This window comes from Apus apus, chromosome 6, assembly GCF_020740795.1.
Source record: "Apus apus isolate bApuApu2 chromosome 6, bApuApu2.pri.cur, whole genome shotgun sequence".
Taxonomy (NCBI): domain Eukaryota; kingdom Metazoa; phylum Chordata; class Aves; order Apodiformes; family Apodidae; genus Apus; species Apus apus.
This window is the reverse complement of record NC_067287.1, coordinates 25842432-25864073: the sequence shown is the minus strand read 5'-3', so window position 1 is coordinate 25864073 and position 21642 is coordinate 25842432. Positions and strand designations below refer to the sequence as shown.

The 21642-nt window shown below is 36.6% G+C and overlaps 1 protein-coding gene across 6 annotated transcripts in view; it reads right to left on the bottom strand.

Moving 5' to 3' along the window:
• NBEAL1 (neurobeachin like 1) overlaps positions 1 to 21642 on the bottom strand; it is an 86459-nt gene that overhangs the window by 34527 nt on the left and 30290 nt on the right. For 4 of the 6 annotated variants that reach the window (XR_007889847.1, XM_051623043.1, XM_051623042.1 and 1 more), the window contains 17 exons: positions 21025 to 21110; positions 19753 to 20059; positions 18616 to 18722; positions 15178 to 15264; positions 13667 to 13750; positions 12096 to 12194; positions 11419 to 11999; positions 9270 to 9402; positions 8551 to 8670; positions 7011 to 7314; positions 6036 to 6121; positions 5558 to 5647; positions 3381 to 3549; positions 1980 to 2113; positions 1424 to 1583; positions 1228 to 1330; positions 376 to 532 (listed from right to left, as the gene is read on the bottom strand). Coding sequence is in view for 5 of the 6 variants with exons in the window: in XM_051623043.1 (XP_051479003.1) it covers positions 376 to 532; positions 1228 to 1330; positions 1424 to 1583; positions 1980 to 2113; positions 3381 to 3549; positions 5558 to 5647; positions 6036 to 6121; positions 7011 to 7314; positions 8551 to 8670; positions 9270 to 9402; positions 11419 to 11999; positions 12096 to 12194; positions 13667 to 13750; positions 15178 to 15264; positions 18616 to 18722; positions 19753 to 20059; positions 21025 to 21110 (2807 nt within the window). In the remaining variant the exon portion in view is untranslated. The remainder of the gene's footprint in view (positions 1 to 375; positions 533 to 1227; positions 1331 to 1423; positions 1584 to 1979; positions 2114 to 3380; positions 3550 to 5557; positions 5648 to 6035; positions 6122 to 7010; positions 7315 to 8550; positions 8671 to 9269; positions 9403 to 11418; positions 12000 to 12095; positions 12195 to 13666; positions 13751 to 15177; positions 15265 to 18615; positions 18723 to 19752; positions 20060 to 21024; positions 21111 to 21642) is intronic. The other 2 variants (XM_051623047.1, XM_051623045.1) reach the window with 1 other exon arrangement.

The window sequence follows — 21642 nt, the reverse complement described above, 5'->3', positions numbered from 1 at the left end:
TAAAAAATAGAAAATACGTTGTTACATCATCTGATCAGTTGAAATAAAATTCATTTGGTTTTGTAAACTAAGATAAATTTTTACACATTGTGTGCTTTCTTGTCTCTTCAGGAGACAACCTGTAAAATAAATAATGTGTAAAATAACCTAAAAATAACCTATAAAAACACAGCCATCTGCAGAGCACATCGTAGTTTCCACTGTGCTTCCATAACCTGCCTCAGCTGCATCTAGACAGAACCACACATCAAGTAACGCTTTGCTTGAGCTCCTTTTCACTCCCCCCTCTTTTAAGCACACGAAACACATAGTTTCTAAACATTAAGAAGAAAAACCAAAACAGTTTAAACTATTAATTAATATAATATTGGATACCTGTTCCTCTTCACTGGTGGCAGCTATGTATCCTACAATGCTCTGTATTTCTTCATGTGTCGCACCTTTGATCAGGAAATATTTGATCAGTCCATACAGGGATGTCCGTATTGTTCTCAGGTCATCAGGAGCCAAATCACTGTCTTTACAGCCACTCCTGTACACCACCAGGCAGGAATGTTAGTTTGGTAGATTTTCATCTCCCCAGATATCACTGTACGTGCTATCAATTTTTACTGAAGTATGGCAACTGAGTAGTAATAAGCTAATGTAATAGCTAAGGAATTAGTAGATAGACTTACCAAATCTATAAAAGCCCTGAAATGTAGACTAGAACTGATCTGGATACAGGCCAGGATTTCAGATTGCCCCCACCCACCCTCTAAAGGAAAGAGCAAGACCTCTAGCCAATCCTCCTCAATGACATAACTATATTCATAAGATAGAAATCATTATGACTGAAAGATTAAATTTTAAATTCCTAAAAAAGTCATACTTCATTTTCTACAAGGATATAAAAGACTTTAAAATTATAAATGCCCCTCTTTTTGTAAAGATAATGATCTATGACAATTTGCATTGTTGATAACAAGTCCTTCTGTTTTGTAGTTTTAAGGACTTCTCCCAAGCATTTATAGTATCATTGACATAAACTTCATATGGTCCAATCATAAAAAGTAAAAAAAAGTAGCACGACAAATGGAAAACAAAATTTAATTTAATTTTTAAAATTAAATCAACGACCAAAAGCCAACTTGCAGTTATATTAGTTTACTCACTGTGATTGTGGGGAAAAAACCCAACAGACAGACACAATAAATGAGGATAACTTAGAAGAGATAAAACTCATACCCATAATAAATCCTGAGTGTATCTAGAAGAAACTGCACACCGTATTTCTTTCTGAAGAGCCTTCTGCTATCTTTGATTATTGTAGAAAGATACTGTATATGCCCTACAATATAAAGTTTTCTATTACAATCTAGATAGATTTATGTCAAGTGAAGAGTACTGTGTTTTGCCTAGTCACCCAAGTCCAGTAGCTCACCAATTCTGAAGGGGAAGTCCCCGCTGTTCCAGATACTGAAGTCAAAAAGCAAGTGTTGATACATCTGTTGCAAAAGTTGCATGTTCTTTTCTACTGAGACTTGTTCTATCAACAACTGTACAGCCATCAGTACATTCACATCCATTAAGTTGCTTGGCACCTTTCAAAATAACAAGTGTTAGCACTCAAAATATTGAATATTCTAATATAATTAAATTTTTAGATTTTGATCTTATTTTATCTTCTACAGTAATGTATGCTTCCATTAAAGCAATACAAGAAACACAGAATCAGTCTAGCTTGAAGAATCACATAGCACAGTATAGATAACAAAAAAAGCAGAACATGAAAACAAGGCAAGACACCACATTTCATTTTGCAGATTAAGACTATCTTCTCACACCTTTTTGTTTCCAGAAGTATGAGAAGGAAAAGCTTGTGATATGGAGACATTTGGAGACCCTCACATCCTGGTCAAACTAAGAATGTTTCAAAGGAATCAGCATCTCACCCATTATGGCTTCATTACTACAGGACATTTCTCAAACCTGCTCACCTTCCGTAACAAGGCTCCTAGGGTGGCAACTCCATGGGAGTGAATGAGATTCTCTTGATTAACATGATGTCTCTGAATAAAGTGTTTTATCATCAAGATAAAAGTTGCAACAAGGTTCTTCTCCAGGCGTGCTTCTGCAAAACAGAACAGCAGCAAAAGCCTCATGGTTTATTGTTGGACTGCTGCACAAACGTAGAGGGGAAGAAGCAAGATCAAGGAGGCGCCAATCTCTTTTCAGTCGTGCCCTGTGATAGGACAAAAGGGAAGGGATGCAAACTAGAGCACAGGAAGTTCCACCTCCACATGAGGAAAACTTCCTTACTGTAAGAGTGATAAAGCACTAGAAAGAGTGCCCAGAGAGGCTGTGGAGTCTCCTTCTCTCAAGACTTTCAAGGTCTTTCTGGATGTGTTACTGAGTGACCTGCCTTAGATTCTGCAGTGGTCCTGCTCCGGCAGAGGAGTTAGACTTGATGATCTCCAGAGGTCCCTTCCACCTGCTAACATCCTGTGATTCTGTCTGGTTATACTCCTGTTTCCTGAACATCTCGACGCCTTTTCTGCTCATTCCCTAGCTGTAGGCTTTTTTAAGATTTTTTTCCGGTGCAGCCATATTTATTCCATGCCTCTCCAGAACTAAGTGACCCCGGTCCTGACTTCACCTGCTTGATGTATCTGGCTGTAGGTTACAGAAAAACTGCTTTCGTTTACAATCTTTTACACATGTTGCAGCTATTCTCCCTCTGTATTTGCAAACAGATATTTTCTAGCCATGATACACAAAAGATTAAGACATATTTTTTTATTTATGCCACCATTTCATATCTGAAACAAGAAAATGCTCTTTTCCTTTGCAAGGTCTGATTTCCCACAGGTTTCTGGTCAGATCAAAGTTTACACTCAGTATTAGCACAGTTTTTTAAAAATCTATTCACAAAGCTTTTTGAATTGTAATGCTAAAATTTGACTGTGTGTGGAAGAAGTAGTAGTCTGAACATTTTCCTGAGAAACTGGAAGTTTGGCTAAAGGCTAAACAGTGCAGTTCTGATCCTGCAAAGTCTTCATGTGGCTGTATGATCTGGCACATCAAAATAATCAGAACAAACTGTTCTGAATAGAAATTTTAAAACTTCATACTTTTGCACTAATGTAATAGTAAATCATGAAAATAAAAAATAATGCTATTAAATATAGCTATATTTCAAATATGTTGGTAAATTAATTTTACAGAGTGCTGAACTTCTGGTATTTAACATCCAGGTATCTAGGAACAGAAAGAGCCCTTCAGCTTTATATGGGTACTTCAGAAAAGCCAGCAAATAATAAAACAGCTTTTTGTGACTCAGAGGAAAGACTTTTAAAATCAAGTTTAGAAATTATTTCAGTTCAACTGTGCTTTCCTACCTGATGCCTTTGTGGATGACAATACCACCCAGTCTCCCTCTACAGGAGTAACTAGTTCTGGAGGTAGAGTTTCCCCTTCAGACTTTTCAGGCACCTGTCCACCAAGAAAACTGATCTGCTCCAGCAATGGAAATAGCACATTTACTCCACCAATACAGTTGATCATATCCTAAAACCAAGAGAAAAAGAAGGAAAAATATCACCATAAATAAAATCCCCTACCTAGCAGAAGTTGACTCTAAATACAAGGACCTTTACATACACACAAACTAATCAGAATGTTTGACATGCCACTCTGAGGCTACTTTAAAACACCGTTTAAAAAGAGAGCTGCCCAGGCTTTAGACACTGCAATTATACACATGCCTTCCTGTCAGCTCTTGTGTTGCAAATGCATTTTTACATATCCTTCCACATGCCCCCACATAAATATAAGAAACAGAAGGATACAAATCTTACAAAGAATCTTATGTAAACACAATTGAAAAACAAGAGAAACCTATTTTTCAAATTTCTAAGTTACTTGCAGAAAGCAGTAAGAAAAAGATTATACATATCCATGCTTTAATCATACTCCTGCAAGATTTCAACTTCAGGAAGTTAACAAAAAGTGATTTTTTAATTTATTTTTTTAGAAGTAACTTTACACATACCACACTTCTAAGCCACTATTCAAAATTCAAGTCTCCTAAGCCCCCTTTTCTCCCACTGCTCACAAGCAGGGATATCATGAGACTTCAAACAATGCTTCTTGTGGTTAGGTATAACATACTCGCATCACAAGATTCCTAGAAGTGATTCATGATGCCTCTTTGAAAAAAAGGGTCTCAGCAAACTACCCAGACACACCTATTCAGTTGTCCAGCTTTGTCCAACGAAAACTACTGTGCAGTAAAATTTTAACAGCCAAAAAACCCCAACATCCTGTAAGCCAGTCTACTAACATGGGATATCACTCTCATCTCCCAGTCAGAAACATTGGGAAGATGTGGAGCAAACAATTATTTTCTTCTCCATATTTTTCTACTTTTTCAATTGTTACTCTGCTCCATGTGACTTTACGATGGCCCCTCTCCACCCCGTATTTAATAAGGTGAATGCAACAAAAGTAAACAGTTAAATCAAGAAAGGATTTTTTTAATTCTGCAAAATTTATCTCACAGAGAAAGACTTCTGTGTTTGTTGAACAAAATAAGAGGCACCACAAAGCTGCAGCTTTTGGAAACAGAAATCAACTTCAAGGTGAAAAACAGAAAATCTTTGAACCCCAAGACAGCAGTAACTATAGCTCCTTCTAGGCTGCACCTATCTTCATGAGCTTCTGATCAGCTCTTGTGTTTTTGCCTCACTCTAGTCTTCCTCAAGAGGGTGCTAAACCCTACCATGTTTGTTAATGAATGATTCTCCTGAAACCTGTACTCACAATATGGTTTCCCATAGAGCTAAATATATAAACACTCCACAACCACTACTGGGTGAGGAGAACAAATTGCAGTATTTTCAAACTACTCATACCATAGCAAAATTAACAAGCAAGTGTCTGAATTTTCTTAACATTAATCTCCACAAGTCAGCGCTGCTCCAACAATATTTCCTTATTAATTCATTTGCTAGTGTTTCCTCCAAAGTGAGGCTTTTGGACTGAGAGATCATCTAGTCCTGCCAACCTCAAACCAGAAGTAAAGAAGACAACTCGATTAAGTTATGTCTTTAAAAAATACTAGAGTCTTGTAATATTTTAACTTCTTGTTTTCTGCTGAAATTAGTCTGCAATTTAAGAACATTTATTTATATGAATGACACAGTAAAAGCCACAAGTGTGAGCTTAATCTTAGCAATCTTCATCTAATTTGGATCTTAAAACTGTAAGGAAACCATGACAGAATCCCCTAAAGATTATAAAATGCTTTCAATACACAACATGCACTGAGCAGTTTACGAAGAGTAGTAAGCTATCATCTGCAACATTAAGAGCAGCAGCACTTGTGAGTTCTGAATAAATGTAATGTAATGCTACTCCAGCTACAGCAGTAACACATTGTCATTACAAAAAATGCTCTATCTGCCAAATAAAATTTGCATTATGACAATAACTTCCAGCATTTCAAAAGTTAGGTGAACATGTACAAATATTGTCATTATTTATATCAGGTTCTGCTGCTTCAGTATGCATTTACCTTGATGTCCCAGTTCACAACTTTGTTTCCAGTTAGTCTTCCATGTAAAAGATTTGCTGACAGGTCAAGACAAATTGGGTTTCTGCAGGCCTATTAAACAATTGAAGAAGTTACAGTATCATTTAGAAAACAAGTTACAGATACTTGTACAGGTAACATTTCTGAATTATGCATAATATAGCTCAGGAAGTTAGTGTGATTATGTTTATATTAAAGTATTTTTTAAAACTTGGAACTATGACGTTCACAGTTGTACAATATAATTATTTCCTTTTGCCAAACAAGAACAAACCCTGCTATTTCTGCATAAGAATACAGCTCAAAAAAGCTCTCACTGGTTTTTATCTTCCCATAATAACCACACTGTGAAGATGGAGTGCTCACCTGTTCTATGAAAGAGCAATAGCAAAGCAAAAAGGACTATCCAGAACATATTCAGAAATTACTGCACAAAGATAAACTACATATTGTTTCATACCTTTGGCGTATAATGAAGCAGCACCTTACTTGGGAGATCTGCTACTTCTGCCTCTTGAGACTTCCATGGAGTTAAGCAGTTTGGACCTATTTAATATAGACTATATTAAGAATATGTACATTTTATATTGGCAACAAAAATATTTAAGAGTACACTGGATATTAATGTTTACCTTAATTTTATACTATTATACTTTGTTGCAACCACAAATAGGACACTCTGAACGATATCTACAAGGCATGCTTTGAAGTAACCTTTCTGACTTACTCATTCCCAAGAGTCTGCTTAAAAAGAAATACATTCTAAAGCTAAACTATATAAAGAAAGTTTGTTTTAATACATTCAAACAGCTCTAATGTTTCTGACTTTACAAATACCTATCTCAGACTTGTCACCAATCCCTCTGTCATCAAGTCCAAATGTCCAGAAAAATAGTAATCTTCAAGATAGTTTAGTAATAAAAAAATATTTCCTTAAGAAGATGGAAATGTTTTTATGCTCATCTCTAACAATCTCAAGTCAGTAAGGAACTTCATAACCTCAAGACATTGAACTTTAAGACAGAGCTTACCAGAATATTTTTTTTAATGATCCCTTAATTATTAATGGATTGTCGTGCAAAATTCCCCAAGCATAAACCCTCCTCAGGAGGACTATCAAAACAAAGACAATACTTAAAGTCTCAACTGTAGTGAACAGCAGCAAAAATTAAGAACTTTCAAGTGAATATACTACCTAACATTTTGATTTGGCAGGTCTATATGTATGATAAATAGACGAGCCTATGCAAACACATTTTAAATAAAACTTCCTAAAATACTTAGCATTCCATTAGAAATTTAATTGTTATAAAGGCCCTCCCACTTAGGTTAGCTGTGCAATTCTTCTGGATTGTAATTCTTCAAAGCTCAGTGGGGCGTCTTGTCCACAATTCACCTCTTTTATTCCACTAAAACCAGTACAATCACCACTTACCTGCTAAATATAATGCTTTCACCTGAGGAGGTTGCAGTGCTTCATGAAAGATGATAACTGACCCAAGTTGGCCCTCCAAAGATGTTGGACAGCCCCATTCACTGTCCTGAGTTCCTGCTGAGATTATCTTGGTGACGAGCTCTGGTTTTCCAAGCATCCCACCCCAACTTCCTGTAGAGAGGATGCCCCCAAGTGATGTCCGATGGGGCATAATAGGAGAGGAAAAAGGAGGATCTGGTATCTGAGATGGAGGAGGAGTTGTTGTCCTTTGACCAGCTGAACCAATGCAGCAAGAAGTAAAAGACTGGAAAGTCATGCGTGGAAGAAAGAAAACAAAACACATACAGTTAAAATCTAACCTTTTTTCACAGTTTACCAAGTAAATCTGAATATTCTCTCTGGCAAACCTGAAACAAAATTAAGCCAAGAGAACAAGTTCTGGTGCACCCTGGGAAAGAAGTTAAACCAGCACAGTAGGCCAAAAAGAGAGCATATAATTTCCACAATAGCAGAGAGTGCCCGTTCACCTATTCAGAGCAATTTGGTCACCTCAACTGTTCTGTGACCTCTAAAAGGAGCAGAACTAGGAAGGACTGAGCCCATGCTCCAGAAACCCTGGTAAATGCTTCTCTTCTGGATTATATTCTACAATACTAGCCCAGCATATCTGCTACTGTACATTTCTCTTACCAGTTACTGCACTCAAACTGATGCTCTCATGGGAAGCTTACCTGCCCTGCTTTCAGCTACCTTCATGTTTATAGTGCTTGTTTCTACAGATGGGCCAAAATCCAAAGTTTTATCTTGCAATGGAAACTGAATCTACTCTCTTAAGTGTTAGAATGATTTTACTATGACTGTGTCCAATTTAAGTGTTTGCTCAACATATTTAACACATATCAAAATAGGACTTAAAAAAGAGGGCAGAACATTCAGTGTTGTAGGCCAGTATAAAATGGATTTGCTCCATTAAAAGAATGGACAATGCTTAAAGAGAAAACTAAACATGATTTATACTCATTTTGAAGGCTAGTGTTTTTAGGCTAAATGTGTACACATCAGAAATGGTTTGATTAACTGTGTGTAAACTGCTTATCCAGCTAACAAAGCAGTTATAAGATTAGCATATTAAGGGAACATACAGAAAATGCAACCAAAAAAAGTTACTGCTACAAACAACAGAGAATATTCCTCACTGAGTACTGTCACACCAGTCCTACTGGCAGAGCTGTGATTTATTATGATTTACTCATAAATTATGTCAGTATACTCAGGTAATTGTTTTGAGGAAAACCGCACAATCTAATCAAGGTAACTTTCTTGGTTGATTTGTGTTTTTTTTTAAACTGAAATTACTAAACAAGCATTAATTGTTATCTTCCAAATTGATACTCTGGACACTGTCAAAAGTTGTACAGATGCTTATTAGCAATAGGCTAAGCTGTTTTACACTCTTACACAATTTCCAAATTAAAAAAGCCAACTATGTTCTCACTGAGAGCTCATCAGAGCAGGGGTATGACTCAGAAGGTGAACTTACTTCATTCATGGCAGGGAATCGAAGTGGGGCAGAGACCTTCTGCTGTCCATTGACATAGATGTAGACAAGGCTTTGACCAAAAGGCCTCTTTCCAGGCATGTGAACAATAGTTATATTGTGCTGGTTAAGCAATATAAAATATTTAAGTCATTATTTTAAAATAGTGAAATGACTGCAGAAATATTTAACTTCTATCTCTACTGGTCTGATGAGGAAAACTCTTAGGAAAATAAATCCAAATCAGCAACAAGAAGGTAAGAGCACGTATCAGCTACTTCCATTCTAAAGTAAGCATTTACATGTAAACAGGTTTTTGAAGGGAAAGAGTGCACATCAGCGCTTGAGTATGGGAACAGAAAAAGACAAGACAGAAACACAGTAGCACATTTTATTCATTCACATACCACCACAGCTATCTATATTTGTTATAATTTAATATTAACAAAATACATGTTAAAAAAAACAACAAAAAACAACTACGCACAATGGTGTAGCCATCTCATACACAAAAAATGCCTAATAACATTGGCATAATTTAGCTCAATCAACCTCTAATCTAAATGGAAATCACTTGCATTACTTGAGAATACATCTGTTCTTATGCAATTTATTATTTAAATACATTAAAATAAACCACCTGTAAAAAAAAATAAAATAACTCTTACTTCTGAGCTAACAGTACTACCCTAAACAAAGTGTTTTCCAGTACCAAATCTTACCCAGAGAGAGTCAAAAAAACAATGGTCTGGCAGCATCACTGTAGCATATTCCCTCTTCGTGCAAACAGCAACCACCAATACCCCAGAGTATGTAATAAATGCTTCAAAACCCATACCACTTCCTGTAAAAAAGCTGCAGAAAAAGACAACAAAATACCCAATCAAGGACTTACTTCAAAACTACTGGAAATCACCTAATAGTATATTAATTAAGAAGACAACTAACTTAAGCCACGTGTCACTGATCCAATATGTGACTGGCTGTTACTCTTGTTCTAAAAGAGCCAAGACAAAGAACTGCCTGAAGGAAAGGACCGAAAGCACAGGACTTGGAGGCTAAAGATGATCCACAAAACTCTCACAGCAGCTTGTAGCTATCCATCTTTTACTTGAAAACATAACTTCAGTCCCAACAAGTAATGCTTCAATTAGACTCACACAGCTTAACCTGGTTCTGTTTCAAAGTTCTGCCCACTGCAGTCTCTGGAAGCTACAACGCTGTAACAAAGAAGAGACTGGCCTGAAACCTCTGCTGTTTTCTATCCAATTTTCTGACAGCCCTTGGTAAAGCTGCCATCATTGCATGTGCATTTGTGACATTACTGCTACAGTTAGTTGGTATGTTTTCTTTTTCTTACTCTCGTTTCACATCATAGCACTGCAGAGAGATCTTATTTAAAGTCCCAAACAGCACATGAAATAACTCTCCCAGAAAACGCAGAATGTTCAAGCTTCAATTTTATAGAAAAATCAGTGTTAAAACTTTTTGATGAGACAGTGTCATCCATTATTTTTTATCTATGATTATCTATCAGTAAGACGCTTACCTTAGTGCAAAATGTAAATTTAATCACTTTTGTGTCTTATTTCACTCACACAATGAAGAAAATCTGTAAGCACCTATCTATAAATAAGCCCTTCAAGCACAGGTTTGTCTTGAGAAAACTTTGACTTTTTAAGCACTATCAAAACCTGCTACCCCCTTAGGCACCATTATTCCAAGTGGATGTATTAACTACTGTACTATCAAATATCTGCATCTATCAACATAAAACACAAAGACAGCTTTAATATAATAGACAATCTCAACAGATGTAAGTTGTCTTACAATTAAACACTATAAAACAGAGCAGACAGTCCAATTTTTAATGACTAATTCAGTGCTGAACATTTCAAGCTGAAACTGAAATTTCAAACATTTTCTCTTTTTTGTATTAATTTCAAGGTGCTACTATTTTAGCTTTCCAAAACTAGCTTAACGTCTTCAAAATTGTCCATAAAATGATAGAAAACCAGTCAGTTACAGGTCTTATATCATCACATTGAAATCCAATTCCATATCAGTTTTCTAGAACTACAGCCTACTTAAGACCTTTAGTGGGACACAGTGACAAACTCTGGAAATAGTGTTGTGGCAGTTCATCAGGTCGTCCCTTCATCAGGGCTGTGCTATACAAATACACAGGGCAGCCACACAAATCCAAGGACTCTCCACTTGCCACCATGGTTATAATTAAACAGAAATAACACTGAGACACAGAAGTGTGGAAAATACTAATCCTGTTACAACAAGAATTGCATTATTCACCATTTTTTATAAAACTGCAGTGCAGCAAAATGGACTGGAGGGAGAGAGATTCTTTAACTAGTATTCCCTCAATCTGCATTTTGTTTGCTGCTGAATTTTAGTACCCTGAAAGCTAATTTATACCAAGAACTACCCATGTCACTGTCACTGTCTACTATTTAAGCAAATGAAGGTGTCCTTTTCATTGCACTCTTATATAGAAAACCAATTTCACTACAGGAAGCAGTGGGAAGTCTGTTCTGTTTTGAGGTGGGGTTTTTTTGTAGGGGTTGTTTTTTTGGTGGTGGTGGTGTTCTGGTTCTGAAGTTATGAACCTTAACATAATTTGAAGTTATGGATACTGAAACTATAGACAAAATATTGTAACTGAGAAACTACATGCTTATTTCTGTAACACAGCCTGGCTCTGGGGACAGCTGAAACCTCTCCCTTTCACAAACTAAGCACTATATATTGCATTCTATGAACAAAAGCAGAAGTACCATATGTCATAGGGTACCATATACCACAGGGAAGGGATGACCTCGATTTGTACTGCTGAAGTAGTTACAGTAACTATACCTGTAGAGTTGCTTCCTCTTGCCACTTTTGCTAGTTGTGCTAGGGTCCACCTGGTCCTGGTCAAGGCAGAGCCAAGCGTTGAAAGAAAATGCAGAGCCTGGCCACTTATGAATTGATGGGACAGCAATTCCAGCCATGCTGTGGTACAAGTTGAAATACTGCAAAGCACTGGCCATGCCCTGCTTCCGAGCCATTGCTAGAATGGCTCGCATCACTGGAATAACATAAGGGTGAGCTTGTTTTGGTTCCTCAGTCCTCAGGAGCCGTATTAGTTGAAGAAGTTCTTCTGAGCCCATTGACTGGCTCCCCAAAGAGCCCAGAAGGGCAATCAGGTTCTCTGCACAAGTACAATGGAGTGCTGAGTGGAAATTTAGTGTCTCAATGATACGGATGACCATGTCTGCATTGACACACGTGGCACGACTCTGTCTGTTAATGCAGCAGATTCGCCTCAACCAATTGGAGATGAAAATCTGCAGGTCGTGTGACTCCAGCTCTGGAAGCCACTGGATAAGCAGCAATAAGGGCTGGACATTACTAATGCCTAGTATCCCAACAGCCATGTGGTCACCTTCAACGGCCTGAAAAACAGCAGAGAACTCAGACATGAAATACAATAAAACAGGGCTAGAAGTACAGTTGAAAAGATTTAAGCATTCAAAGCAAGTACATCTCACCATATTCATGAGCTCTTCCAGCAATTCCCGTGAGGGCTGACCCAGCGATTTCAGTACCTCATATATGTGTGCATAACCAATCCTTTCCTTGAAGACCTCCTGAGGATAAAAAAACCCAACAATCTCACTAACAAATTAAATGGACACAAATTATTAAGTTACTGCAACAGGTTCTAATGTAATACAATATTAGATAAAGAATAATCAGAATGCAAGAATAATTTTTTACAGGCTAGAAATCTCATTTTGATAATATGTCCACTGTGCTGCCTTTAGCAGCATATGAGAAGGATCACACAACAGCATGCAGATAAACAAATAAAAGAACAAAGTTACATACCTATAAAAGAATATAATTGCTTTAGTACAATAAAAAAATGTTAATTCTGTCACAAAATACTAGTCATTTTATTTTTTAATGCAAACTAGAGCATGAAATGAAGTTATTACACTGAGAATTAGAAGTAGTCAAGATACTAATTTTTGAGTGAAAGATTTTCCTAACCAGCTTGATTAAAAACCATCCATCCTAAACACAAAAAAATCAGAAGAGTTCCAAGGAAGTTTTTTTGAAAGTTAATTGATTTTACATGAAGAACAAAAATAAAAAAGCATAAAAATTCAAACTGTAGCATCCGTTTACGTTTTAGTTAGTAAACAGTGAACACATCATATGGAATGGATACTCTTCTCCCTGGTGTATTATGAAGACCTTTTTTTTAAAGGATGAATCTAACAGCAGAAGTGAGATGATTGCTTCAGTAAATATGGAAATAAAAAAAGATATATTTTGAAGTGGAAGTACAAGTGAAAATTTTACTGACCCTTCATGAATTACAGCCAGTCTTCACCCACAACATACAACTCTTCCCAGAGCCAGTGGAGAAATAAGCACTCTGAGCAGTGCTCTGGAGGAACAAAACTGACCCTGTAGTTTCTCACTTGGACTGTACTGCAAATAGCAACCAAATCAGATGACTCTCACTCTTTCTTTAGTCTCCACTGTGCAGCCAAATACATTTCCCCGTGCCAAGACTCGGGAATCATTCAACCACAGGGTGAATCTAATTAACTCAGCAATCTAAGAACAATACTCTCTTTTTCTCTGGGCTTAACTTCCAGTCAGATTCACAAACTAACCACAACCTATCCATTTATCAAACTACAGTAACAACTACAAAGGAAGGGCAGGGGAACAGCAAGACCACCATCTGGACAGTAATATTGTCCTTGGTTAGTTTAAAGCCAGGATAAACCTACAACACGAACACCTGCCTGAAAACTCCTGCAAATACCCATTAATTATACTTCATGTATTCATGGGACAAGTAATGTACTTCACAAAGGTTCCAACTGCCATTAACACTCTGATCTTCCAGTTTTGACAGGAGGATGTCTCAGCATCCAGTCATTTGACAGATACAAGAATCATCTGTTTCTACCTGTCAGGAATGGGTGACCACAATCTGCCCATCTTCATTAGCAAGATTCATCAAGATACTGAATAAAAACATTAACTGGAAATAAGATCAAGAAGCCTACTGCAAAGAGACCTCTTCATATATAGTTACCTTAGCAGCTGGAGACTTGTGCATTACTGCTGTGAGGGCTTGAATCGTTGATACTGCCAGGTGGTCTAGGTGTCCCTGAAACACCTGAAAGTAGTGGATGCAGAAGTTACAAACGCACAAAGACAGTTCAGCTCCAAAATCTATACTGTGCCCTCCTGCCAGGAGGGAAACCAAGAATCTGTTAACATGCTTCCAAAATAATCTCCCCACCAGCTAAGATGCCATAACCCCATGGCCTACACTGAATGACATAACAGACAACTAGCCACATACTTCAAGAGGAGAGAAGCATTCACAACACACATCGCACCTCAGATATTCTGATAGACAATCAGGTTTTCCTCATGCAGCTAACGGACAACCTCAAGAGGGAGGGAGGAAAACAAATTAGGAAATCTCTCTGTGTATTTGTGTGTGTGCTGCTGGACAATCAGGCACCTGCAGATCATGAAGTGTTTGCTTTTCTATCCAGGTCTCTACACATCAGTGCAACACACACACACAAATTATAAGATAAAAGTCACACCAGCACGGTAAGATGGCTGTCTCACCCATAGCCTTATCACAGTGATTAATATCTCTTTTTCCAGTTTAAGTTATTTTTTTGAGGTTGTTGGGTTTTTTTCTGTAATTATTGTTTATACTGATATTTCCATTGTGGTTTTAAGAACAAAAATGTTGGAGCACTATTTAGCATCCATCAGTAAACCTAATCAGCAAAACTGTGCAAACAAACATTGTTTCATCAACTCTTATTATATACATACCAGACATATTTTGAAAATGAAATGCCAAGAATCAGAAGACAGTGTTAGACGTGAAGAAACACTTACATGCACTTAGAATATCGCACTGAGTTTCTAAAAAGCCAAAGCTGCTTGTTAGAATCACAATTTGTAGATTACCATACCACGCATTTAGCATTTCTTTATCTTTTAATTAGAACAAATCATTCTACTATAAAATAAATACATTTGCATTTGATAATTTCCACAATATTTTGGGAAAAATTAAAGCAACAGGCTATTCCTACCTCCCTGATTCAGCCTGTCCATTGTTTTGTGAACATCTGTTCTTGATAACAAGCAAAGAATCAGGACATCAAATACAACCATTGAGATTCACAAACAAGGCCCCAGAATCCAAAACACCACAGTGCTGAGACAAAGAAGCAAAAAAGGAGAGGAAGGGGAAAAAAATCACTACCAAGTTGACAGAATTCATTTGGATTCCATTCGTGTACTTCACCTTTTCCTTAAAAGAAGCATAACTGAGGCTCAATTTACTGCAAATATCTGCATTTTTAAGCAGATGAATAAAAATTGTTTAATTCAACCTGTTATTCAGAAAAAAATTTTTTCCAGAGAAGGGAAATACTGATGTGTCCAGTGACACAAGCTCCTCTTGCTGCAGAAGGCTTGAAGAGGATGGTTAAGGTGAAGCACAGGAACTAATTTTCCGGTGATTGTGTCTTGACTTCAACTGAAGCAAAATACAGGTTAAGTAGGTACCTGGTCCTCATTCATTTCTGTCAGTAATTTGTTGGCAAGGTCTTTCTCACTCTTGTCTGCCACTTTATTGTTAGCATTTAAAAACAGCTGTTAGAAACAGAGACAATGGAAATAATTGCATTAAACAGTTGCCTGCAGCCAAACCTGTGGAGGCTGCCTTGGACTTCTATTTCACATACCAAAAAAAAGAGTTCTCACACCAGTGAGAGACAATCCTCTATTAATATTAGTCTTCTATTAGGTATTACAGTACTGAAGATTACATTATATTTTTGCTAAACAGTAATTTCTTTTTTTTTTTTTGCCTCCAGAATAAACTTAAAACATATAATGGTTGAAACAGATCTATCTGAAATTTATACTGGTTACTGGCTTAGCGACTGTGATCTCATTTACAGTGTGCACCACGACAGGAGGTTCAGGAGGTTCTCAAAAATTTACTTATAAGTAATAAAGAGTAGGGCATTAGCAAAGAAATGGCTACAAATGTTTCACCATTTTCCACTTCTGTTTCATTCTAGGTGAAGACTGAAGATACCTAAACAGAATTTTCAAACAGGAACAGCAGAAGAATTTCTGGGGCACATATCTTAAGGACAGGAATAAGGGCAAATTATCTCTGCCATCATCCTAAGAATCAGATTGTAAATAGCTTTAAATCAAACATATACCTATTCTGCATCTTTAACTAAGAAACTGCTGTGTGTAGTAGCGAAATTCAGTTCTGACTAGTTCCTAGTCAGTTCCTGAATTTTCAAATTCAAAGCTCAAACATCTTCATAATTGACTGAAGTCACTTTGTCTGCAAGGTTTAGCTGTAATCTAACCAAGTATAAAAATTATCTTCTTCTGTTTTTAAATTCAATTAAGGTATTAAAAAATCCCTGATGAAAAAAATGTTCTAAGTCACTTAAAAACAAAACAAAGCAAAACAAGACTTTCCTTTTCCTTTGTGGGTAAAAAATAAAGCTAGGCAGTTGATCTGAAGAGGAAAAACCTGAGAAATTGACTTCCATAAATTTGGCCAAACAGAAAGACAACATTCAAGCTATTACTTTGACTTACACAAGTGTGAAAGCACATAGGTAGAAACACAAGTAATTTTGAAAGGTACGTGGTGGTTAAGAGCACTGAACACTGCAGAATAACTAATGTGCTTCAGAGGGTTATAACATTAACTAGAGGAAATAACATTAAACAGAAGAAAAGGAAGACATGAAAGAAAAAAAACAAGTTTTTTAATATGGATTATTTCAATTCTGATAATACATGTAAAATGGAAAAAATATTTAATTATAATGTATTTCTGGTTTTAATTCTTCTTTTTATAATCTGTTCCGAGAACACTTTTTTTTTTTTTTAAACCAAGTATACTGCTAGTATGCTTGCTTTGCTGAAAAAGTCTGACCTCTAAGAGAATTTGATAGATGAGAAGACTCAGGACAGGCAAAGCAGCTTGTTAAATGACTCTCAGTATAGAATAAGCACCTCTGAAGTAGATTCCCTCTTTTTGGATATCACAGCCAAAAAGCAACATTCATGGAATCAAAACTTAAGCACTTTTGAAGGGCTTTTGTGCAGTTACCTAGCCCTAGAGCACAGTTAAGTGAAGACAGTTTGCCCATAAGCCTTAAAACCAGCAAATATGAAAAAAATAAAGAACGAAGAAAAAAAAGATTAAATTTTAGAAGATTGTTAAACTGCAAATGACTAGGAAGTACGAGTAGAAGTATGCCCTTGAACACCCCAAGTTCTTTGAGTTATCTACAGCAGAAATAGAGGTATGGGTTTTGTTTACTTCTCCTTTCCATGGAAATTTCTTGCACTTCAAATTTGCTGAAGATCCAATAGCTTCCTGAGTTTCAGATCTATGTCTGAACTCTCCTGCCACCTGCAGAGCTGCAGAACTGTGCTTTACACAGCTTGCTAGTGAATCCAGTAGCAAGATAGCTAAAGAAAAAAGACCCAGAGATAGGGTCTCCACTACCAGCTAATAAGGCAAAACACTCGTTCCACAGCTAAATTAACCTTTGCTACTTGTCTTTGAAAAAGAATGGATATACTTACATGGAAAATATCAATATACAACACCTTCTCAGCCTCCACCCTCTCCCTACTTCCTACCTTTGAGGGCATTTTTTACTGCAAAAGGTTAAAAAAAAAAACACTATGTAGCAAACTAGCAGTACAGACATCAAATCTATTAGACTACTACAGGAAAACACCCTCAAAAGAGTGCATCTTATGACATGGAGTAAAAATAGAAGGAGCAAGCTGCAAAAATAGAGCAGCTATTCCTGCTTTCCTAAATTCCACCACTTATTTATAACAGAGCAGGAAGACAGTTTCCATAAACAGGTAAACAGCACACTGCTTGATGGAAGAAGAAATTAAGAAAGATTTCTCAGAGAGTACAAGGTCAATACAAAAATAGGCACAGATTCCCAAACAGGGGAGGAGAATGAAATGGTCAAACAATATATTTTCAGAAGAAAATAAACTCCAAACACTGTTCAAAACACAAGTCAGTTGGCATTCTACCACTGATTGTAACTACAGCTTAAGATACAATCCACACATTTGTTTTTAATATATCACTGTACTGAAAGATGTTCCAATCCAAAATCTAAATGCATTTTATTCAAACTGGATAATGTAGCCAGCATTAAATTATAAACTATTAGAAGAGCTGAAAATAGCTATGCCACCAATATCTCACAAAAAGAGAAAAAAAATTCCACAGAGTTACATCATGTCTATTCTATTTTGCACAGGGAAAACTGAAATCTACAAAGCAATCAGTGGAAGACAGTAGCTTGCAATGACCATCTGGGATTGAGATAAAAACACAACAACTATGTAACACTAAATATTATGCTAAGGGAGAAAAACAATCAATGAACATTGTAACACCTTGAGCTGTTTTATGTTTTGTCAGCTACACAAGACTCAAGTATTTTGAAACACTTACACAGGCACACATGCAAAGCTTTTTTTTTAATTGAAAAATTCGCCTCTGAAATTACAATTCAGACCTCCATCTGGCAGTAGTTGCAAGTGACATCCTAGCACACCAGTGAGAGAATACAAAAAAAAAAGTGGAGGAGATTGCCTCCAGTACCAACCTTAAGAGATTTCAGAGACTGAGCAGGGTCTGTAAAGGTATTTGCTTAGGACTCAAAATATACACTCATTGTTTTAACCACAAGACAGACAAGAAATGTCTCTACTTCATTAGGAATAAAAATATTTCAGAGCAACTTGGATCTTTCAGAACTTTCATGACTTAGTGGCTCTAACCAATCCAACTTTTTCCTTCCAGTTTGTACACATGGTAAAATCACATCTAATTCAGAAGGAAGACATAAAGGTAACTTACGCACCTGCAATATTATAACACTGGCTTTATGAAAAATATGCTGATAAGAGAAATTTTACCTTGCAGTTTTGCAACAGTCGGATGAGATGCTCAAAGCAGTTACTGTTAAGAAAAATTGCCTGCAGAACAGGCCTATCTGTGCAGTCTAACATGGCTGTGATGGTATCTATAAAATTAAAACAGAACTGGCATCAAAGACAAAACACTTCACAAATCCATCAAGCATTTTTTTGAAAATAACATAAGCAGCATAGGAAAAAACTATACAACAAACTATATACTGTGAATTCTTGGACCAAGAATGTTGTACATTTTAAGCACAGAGCACTAGGCCTAAAGCTAAACATTTTGATGCTGTAAAAATTATCATGTAACATACTGTGCCTGGAGAAAAACTCAGCTACCAACTATCTTTGATTGCTTTGGGGCTTTGTTTAAAGTCATTGCTATTTGCAAGTACATAAGCAGCAAGCCTTCTATTAAAGCACACAAACATTTGATGCCTCATCATGCAATTACTCTGCATTCTACAGCAGCCTTATACTGTGAGGATTCTCCATTATTTCAGTCCTATTCTTCAGTTTTCTTGGAAGTTTGAGAAAAGAAGAACTTATATTTAATATATTAATATATAATATTATATATTATATTAATTTATATTTCCATTTCTGAACATCAAAGAGGAAAAAACTCCAAATCCTGAATTCTTAACAATGACTTAAAGCCAACTATTTCAGATCATCACTTTTGGCCAACGTTCAACAATTATGCCATTTGAAAAGCAAACTATCACAAAAGAGCCATCACATGGGTATTTTATTACAAACCCATCTTATTCTGCAATAATTAAGGTGCTAATGACCTGTTGCCTAGCAAAAACTGTGTTGTTTTGGTTTTTTTTAATGGAGACTGGCAGTCCATGAGCCTTGACACTCTGGTTAAATGATAGCAATCCAGTATGTTTTCTTCTGGGTTTTTTATTAGTTTGTTTGGGGTTCTTTGGGGGGTTTTTTGTGGTGAATCATTAAACAATAATTAAAGTAATGTCAGTTAAGTGTTCAAAATTTTTCAGTTGCTTAGCCAAGTGAACATTTTTGGTAGAACATTTCATTACATTACTATCATGATTCAATCATTACTTGCTTCAGAGTTATGACCAAGAGATATTTCAAGGAGTTGCACAGCCGTGTACTCACTCAGCATTTGGATCTGTAGTGCTATGAACCTGTTCTCCCACTGCCTGCATCGCCTTGCATTAGGTAAAGCTGAATGGTCTGAATTAAGCAATTTGAAATAATTCTCCAGTATTGTACTTGTCTCCACTTGCCGCTGGTCAGAACTGCTGGTTAGAAGGATATGGACAACTTCTGTCAGGCACTTCAGAGTCAACTCTGCCTTCCTGCTCACTTCCTCGGGGTTCCTGTCATCCCAGCTGTCACAGTCTGCTAAAACACGCATCAAGACTTCCATGGTGGCAGGAGATACTGCTTGAAGGGCATTCCTCTGGAACCCATGGGGAGAAAAAGCAATTACGGAAATAAATTAATTAAATCAAACCTCCTAAAACCAGCAGTTTGTTATCTGAATCATGTAACATGCATTATTATTTCTGTTAATGCCCTGTAATTGTTAAATAAACAAGAAACAGCCTACTTGGATTATATTGATGGCTACAGATGAAAAGCAGCCCATCTTATTCACTTAACTCAGCTTCCTTTTTCAAAAAGAATGCTTATAGGGAAAAGGAAATAGAATTTAAATGCATGCTATAAAATTCTTATAAGGTAGTCTTGAAAAACTGCTAATTCTAGGTAAAGCTGTACTTGAATTTTCATTTTATATCACCAGGCTGGTCACCATGCTCAATCTCAGCCTGCCTTGCCTGGTGGAGCAGTGTTTGGTTTTGCCACTCCCTGACAACATTTTAAAATGCATTCTCCTGGATCAGAAATAGGTATTTGCTCTTGACCAGACCAAGTAGCACATTACAGGAGTCAGCCAAGACAGTGGATGTTGGCTTTTCTGATGATGAACATCCTCTTCTTCACATTATTTCAAAGTTTTTAAACAGCTTCTAAGCTATAATGACCCTTTGCCTCTCAATGAAACAGCTCTGGGAAGTAAGCTAGGTTAATTTCATATGTTGATACAAAACACATTTGCAGGTGCAAACTCCTAGTCTAGTTATCCCCATTTTTTCTTTGTGGTATAAAGATATTACAATCAGTTCATATGAATGTGTAGTTCTTGCAGAAAGCAAATTTCTACTGTTATTTGAAAGCAAGACCCAGCTCTTTACATTTAGATCCTATTGCATAGAATGACTCCAAACTTCTTAAGACAATCAAATGATTCATAGCCAATAATAAATTCTTCTCATTTACAAATTATGGGGTATTTATAAGCCTTAAATAATGAAAAAATATTTTGAGGCTTCAGCAGCTGAAGAGAGTTTAGAACTTCCTTACCTGACCACCCGCCACAATAGCTCCAAAGAGGTGTAGCAGGCAACATTTTAGGCTTTCCTTGAGATGTTCACTTTCTTGAAAGCATTCTAATTGGAGCAAATAAAAAAGGAGTATTATTATTTTGGTTATAAATTTTACAAAGTTTTTCCTCTCAAAAAAAACAATGAATGAAATAATAGAAAAAGCTCTCTACTCCTATGATCATGCAAATTTAAAAAAAGTTTAATTATATAATTTCCACTTCCTTTTACATAAATCAGACTCAGAAACATCAATTCCAGCATTATCAAAGTAACACAACAAGACCACATTTATCCACAAGGCCAGACCTTCAACTCTTCGTGCAGGCTGACACAATTATGAACATACAACTGTTGATCTGATCCATAATGTAAAATGAGCCCACTTTGTCCATACCAACGAGAAACAGAGGGACATGCCAACACACAGGCAGGTAGCAAGCACAACAAAGGTAAGAGCAATTTTGACACTGAAAATCTAATACCGTAGTGCAGGTAGCTCAGAAAAATAGTCCCTGAGCTTGTTTCCTTTGTGCCAAACTTCCCAGGGAAGCCTATACAGGTCAGTAACCTTTCTAGCAGAAGTCTCTTTAAAGAC